The sequence below is a fragment of the Acyrthosiphon pisum genome, chromosome A2, assembly GCF_005508785.2.
Source record: "Acyrthosiphon pisum isolate AL4f chromosome A2, pea_aphid_22Mar2018_4r6ur, whole genome shotgun sequence".
Lineage (NCBI taxonomy): Eukaryota > Metazoa > Arthropoda > Insecta > Hemiptera > Aphididae > Acyrthosiphon > Acyrthosiphon pisum.
This window is the reverse complement of record NC_042495.1, coordinates 97,840,246-97,846,797: the sequence shown is the minus strand read 5'-3', so window position 1 is coordinate 97,846,797 and position 6,552 is coordinate 97,840,246. Positions and strand designations below refer to the sequence as shown.

Sequence of the window (6,552 nt, the reverse complement as noted above, 5' to 3'; positions counted from 1 at the left end):
CCCCCCCCTATTTGCGCCTATGTCTATAAAAGAAACTTAACAATTAGAAAGTACCTATGTATTATTAAGCCCGCAATAATAGTTTAAATTGTATAGACGAAGTACTGACGAGTGACGACCTACCCTATTTATTATTTACCTACCTTATTTTTTTGTATTGAACCGTGTGGCTACAATTTTGCCCTAGCTGGGTTATTCTTCCCGCAGTATTTACCCACTTATCTAATACCAAATACAATAATTGAAAAATCATATTATTATTGAGAGGTAGATAGTATAGGACATACTATAACATATTATAACAATATTCGATAGTTTATCGGTAGATAGGTTTTTAAATTAATATACATAATAGGTACATTCTGTAATAGTAGGTTAGACACTATAATATTATATGAGGTAAAAAAAATACACTTTTTACATTCATATCAATTCCCAGCAATAGGTATTTTAATAATTAATAGATAGTTTATTTGCACGGACATAATTCAAAGATTTTGAGATTAATACAAAATGCAGTAAAATGTAATAATTAAGAATTAAGATATACATTTTCATATTAATGCACTGTGCAGGTACATAGACATTCGCACGTATTAGTTAACTAACAATATGCCTATTTTTATATATAAATTATATATGATATACCATATACCTATATTAAAGTAGGTACTAAAACGCCTGATGAAAAATCTTAGTACATTATTATATTGGATATACTAATTAATCATTACTCATTTTACTGAAAATATCTTTGGAATGCAATTGAATAATTGCTCGAAACAAAATGATAAAAGCGATGTGAGTATGTGACATGAAATGTAATACAAAAATTGTTACCTATATTTTTTTACTAAGTAAAATAACAATTAACAAACCAACTTTACAATATTGATTTTATTCAGTTACATTCATCGACTTTTACTTTATAATTAGGTACAATGTACACAATTTTCTTAATTACTTATGTATTAAAATAATAAGATAATATTCTCAAAAATAGATAATAAGTAATGATTAAATTACAAATGCACAAGGTCATTAGAGACTCAACCCAAACTATACTTTTTATTTGTGTTATGTTTTAATTAAATAATAAAAAACAATTTGGTATCATTATTTTTTTAGTATATTTAACAACAATGTATTATATGAAATTACGTAGGTACCTAATAGAATTGTTATCATTTTACTATCGATCGTAGGTATTCCTGTATATATTAATGCTATTAGGTATTAAAATAATACTGCAGTGCAAATCTATACCTTTCTTCTTCTTCTTCTGTGCCTTCACAACTCTGTAAGAGTTTTGGCTGCCACCGTCACTGCTCTCCAATAATCACGATCCTGTATCTTTTCCTCCCACTCTGTTACTTCTAACCTCTCTAGATCTTGCTGCACTCCATCCATCCATCGTTTCTTCGGTCTGCCTCTGGGTCTTCTGCCTGTTGGCTTCTATTCAATTGCTGCTCTGACGTAATTTGTTTCCTCTCGTCTCATTTCGTGTCCAAACCATTGTATTCTCTGTCCCTTTACATAACTTGTTATGGGAGGTACTTTGGTGATTTCCTTTATTTCTTTGTTTTTTCTTCTACGCCACCTGTTTATTTCGGTATCAAAAAACGGTACACACATTGTTCTTAGAACTCTATTCTCAAAACTTCTGAGTTTTTGTTCGATTTGTACTGTCGTCGGCCATACTTCGCATCCATAGGTTAGCGTTGGTCTTACAATACTTATGTACAGTCGTACTTTTGTTCCTCTAGAGAAAAGTTTCAATTTGAAATATTTTATTAGTGAGAAGAAAGTCCTTTCCACTTTGAGCAAGCGACTAGTTATTTCGGTGTTCCAGTCATTGTTACCAGTGATTGTTACACCTAGGTATTTGAAGCTATGTGCTTTCTAAAATACGTAATTATCTACTGTAAGGTCTTCCTCATCTTTTCAGGCAACGTTTCCATTGCTTGTGTTTTCTCCTCATTTATTTCTAGGCCAATCTTTTTTATTTTTTGTATGAGTGTTTTGGTATTTCGCACAATCATTTCCTTGTTTTCTCCTACTAAATTCAGATCGTCTGCAAAACCTAGTACATCTAGCATGGTTTTGCCAATATTAATTTCGAGTTTGTTACTTTGTACACTGCGTATTACTTTTTCTAATGCTATGTTGAAAAGTATTGGCAATTAGGTATAGATATCTAATTAATAATTATATACTTATCTACATTAATTATAATTATAGAATTCACAGATTAAATTCCAAAATACAAACAAAAAAATCATACTTTTAAACGTCAAAACGCAAAACGCAAAAAGTTAAAAAATATTAAATACCTAATCTAGAAATTAGATACCCTGCAACAGTAAGGTCTCTAAAATTGTAGGCTCTATAATATTTAATACTCCTGATGACATATTCTAAGCTCAATTATACCACAGTGTATTCTTATAATATTAATACTTAAGTCTTAATGAAATATATATTATTATACTGATATACATTACTAAATGATTATAGGATGAAAAAAATATATTACAATTTTAAATTGAGTAAATAAAATTTTTTACACTGCATCAAGTACCTACCTAGATATAACTAACGTAAAATGGGCTAGTAACTAAGTCTACTTTCATATTTTATTTTTAAGTAAGTAGTTAATTATTCTTGGAGCAAATATTTACCTAAATTTATCCTTAGTCATGAAGTGATCAAATATTTAATTAAATCCAAATTGTAGCCATTACAACTTACAAGAATTGCATTCATAATAAATTAGATAACTTTTTCGCGGTGTTAATTTACACTTTACATCCTTACAGGGCTAATTAGTTTTAATGACTCTTTAGGGCCCTAAAAATAGCATGATTGACCAATGTTCAATTTTAATATTATAATATTTAAACTGATTAAAATGGTCTTAACTATGAGGTTAGATAATAATTTATTTAATTTTTAGGTTCAATGGCTTAATTCAACAGCACAACGAACAAAAGACAATAATCCATACTGGGAAGGGTATTTAAGGTTTTCAGCAAGGAATAGGCTTATAAGAACACGTTTTTTTGATCAAGATACTACTGCAACTATAGCCAACACATCAAGTTATAAGGAGGATGAAAAGTAGGTTAATTGGTAATTCCTATACCTATATATGTTTCATAACTCAATATAACAAAAATATATAAAATATTAAAATGTGACGAAAATCACGAATGACATTTACGACATATATAACATCAGCATTCAGTAACTATACAGTATATAGTTATAACTGTAGGTAGGTATAAGTAGGTATACCACTATTGCACATACTATATAAGCATAATGGTACCTAGGTATATCATAAGTCACAAGTCATAACATATCAATTAAAAAATGGTAGACAAATTTAATGTAGGTAGGTATTGGCGATTGAAAGCGTATCAATTTTCAGGGTGGCGGGGGGGGGGGGGGGGTGGATCTGTAACGGGGAACTGGTAAAATAACATACAAATGATACGCATCGTCCCCATTACATCGATAAGTTTTCAATCGCCAATATACTTACAATAGTTAATAGTTATTACTTATTAGTTATTATAGTTACTAATGGATTCTAAAAAATAATTAATAGGTATTATAATTTATAAGATTTATTTTATATTATAATGGTAACCTACCTACATAATTTGTATATAATTATTTTAAATATAATAAATACATATAGGGATAAGCGTTTTCGAAAAAATTTGTTTTAATCGTCAACATTTATGGTGAATTTTCCTAACTATCTTGACCTTGGCTGTAAAAAAATTACCTACTATTTTGTAAATACGACTATGAAATAGGTAGTTTTTTATTTATTTAACATTTCAAAAAAATTAAAAAATTAGAAAATGAGTTTAGAAATACAATAGAAATATCAACTTATGAATAGCAAGTAGGTACTTAGTTAGGTGCCTAGGTAGTTAGGTACATATATAGTTATTACTTATTAGGTAATTATTACAAAATATAATATAGTTTCATATATTTTATTTATGAATTCTTTGCAATTTGCATTAGCAATAGTATACCTAAGGTGTACTAATTTGTGAATTGGAGCGTATGCAAATATAATTTTTATAGTTATGACACTGATGACCTTCCAGCTATCTGCAGAGGGTACTATATCAGGTTCCTAATTATATAAATTCTAATGTCGCTGATTTCTTAATTATTTTTTTTTTTTGATAAGAGTGTATATTGTATTGTGCCTAATGCCTATTCATTATAGAATATACATTATATTATGTCACTGGTTCTAAAACTGTGGTCCGCGGCCCCACGGAGGTCAAGACACACCGACGCTAATGCCGATTGCCGAGGGTCCGTGGCGCTATCGGTGGTTCGCAGTGTTCGGACTTATCTAGATAAATTTATCTAGATGAATATCTAGATAATTATTTGTTCATCTTTGATCTTATCTAGATAAATAGTTACGAGGTATCTAAACGTTCATCTTAGATCATTTTTTTACTAATCTAAATAAATTCATCTAGATTCTAGATACATTTTTTATTGATAAAAATCGCGGAATTGTTCAAACGCATTTTAAATATTTCTACAGATTCTCAAACCAAGTTTATGGTTTATAAATAATGTAGTTATTTTTATGTATATCATTATTATTATGTACCTAGTGCCCAACTAAAGTATACCTAAATTTAATACCCAATAGGTATATTGGGTATTAAAATTGTATCTTTTTTTTATCTAGATAAAAAAGTATTTATCTTTATCTTTATCTAGATAAATATGAGTTAAGTTATCTTTTATATCTATCTATATCCTGTACCAAATAAGAGCGCACCAAATTTACGTAATTAGTAGTTGAATTATCTTTATCTTTATCTAGATAAAAAAATACTTATCTAATCCACAGATTTCTATATAGTGTAGTATAGAAGTCTGTGATCTAATCCGAACACTGGTGGTTCAGCCGTTCAGGCTATGGACACATAAATTATCAATACGTAAGCAATAATACAATAAATAACTTGAAATTTAGGTATTCCGATCACCTTAGACAAAGTATAATGTATATCTTATATTGTATCAACATATTATTATGTTAACATTTGGATAATGTCGAGTGTCGACATTAGCTGGATAATATAACATTAGCAAATATACAATGTATTATACATTTATACTATTCTGTATAAGAGGTAACTTATTAAAGCCACTATTAGGATTAAGGACATCACAATATAGAAAATATTCTGTACGTTGCGCGTTGTTATAGTTAATGTGATGGTGACTACAGTGACCAGTCTTATACCTAATATCTACCTATCTGGTGCATACCTTGGCACGTTGATGGAAAAGGAAGGTAGAAATATACGCGTAATTAATAATTAAACGGCCAAAAATAATAATGAAACCATATGAATTAAACATTTTTAAAGGTTTTCATATTAGTAGGTATTTATCAATATAGGTGAATCATTAGTTATAAATAATTTATTAACGTCCGTTTAATTTATTATTGTTATAAAAATACCGATTTTTTTCCGGCGCGTCCCATGCGTCGCGTCACTCGACACTTGCTCGGTGTTAGCGTGATAACATGGTTCTCGACCCACCAATCGCCTCATTTATGATGCACAAAAAATATTTGATCTCTTTTATAGTGCTCTAGTATAGGTACTGTTATTGTTAATTTTTTTTTTAATAATAATTTTAATTCAAAATATTTAGGTTAAATATTCTATTTCTGTTCTCTTCTCTTCATGTTCTTTATAATCGTGACGTAGACAGACGCTCGATGTTATGATCTTATCTTATTATTTATTATCGGATTTAAACTAGATAAAAACTATTCCGTGGATAAGGCCCGTTTCATACGCGCCACTCCGACGATGGCGCGTTTCCCTCGCCGGTATGGCGCATATTATGAATTTAATCAATGTAAAATGAAAACGCGCGCGCGGTCCGTAAAAAAAGTGCTCGAGGTCCGTATCCGGACCGCGGTCCGCCAGTTGGTGACCCCTGTTCTAGGTTTTCTGTGAAGATTTTTGTTTTATACATGACATATTTATAAATGATAAACAAATTACAAAGTCAAAACTGAGAATTTTTTTAGAGAGACCTAATGTAACATGTATCAATAGTTTATTCATATGATATCCAAACAGCTTTAATTGATTCAGCCCTTGCAGTCCATCGGGTGGGTTTTTGATAGATTCACTTGTTCAACAAATGTACCTCGATGCACTTGGCATGGAATGAATGGAATTTTGTGACCAACAATATCTGTTATTCTATGCTGAGTACCATTTATCTTACATGACATGCTACCAGCAAAATCATATGATTGAAATGCAATATTATATATATATTTACATTATATAAATATTTTTTGTTACCTATTTGTAGTTCTTAAATATTATTTACTATTATATTAGGTCATAATAGGTATAATAATTTATATTTGATTTTTGAAATAATCATAAATTATAATAAAATCATAATTGCTGATTTGCTGACCGCTATATCAAAATAACAAATAAACTAAAATGAACCAGGTGT

At 29.5% G+C, this 6,552-nt stretch overlaps 1 protein-coding gene across 1 annotated transcript in view; it reads left to right on the top strand.

Moving 5' to 3' along the window:
• Spz1-1 (spaetzle 1-1) overlaps nucleotides 1-6,552 on the top strand; it is an 11,024-nt gene that overhangs the window by 2,922 nt on the left and 1,550 nt on the right. The window contains 1 exon segment of the mRNA NM_001160117.1: nucleotides 2,957-3,120. Coding sequence (NP_001153589.1) covers nucleotides 2,957-3,120 — 164 coding nt within the window.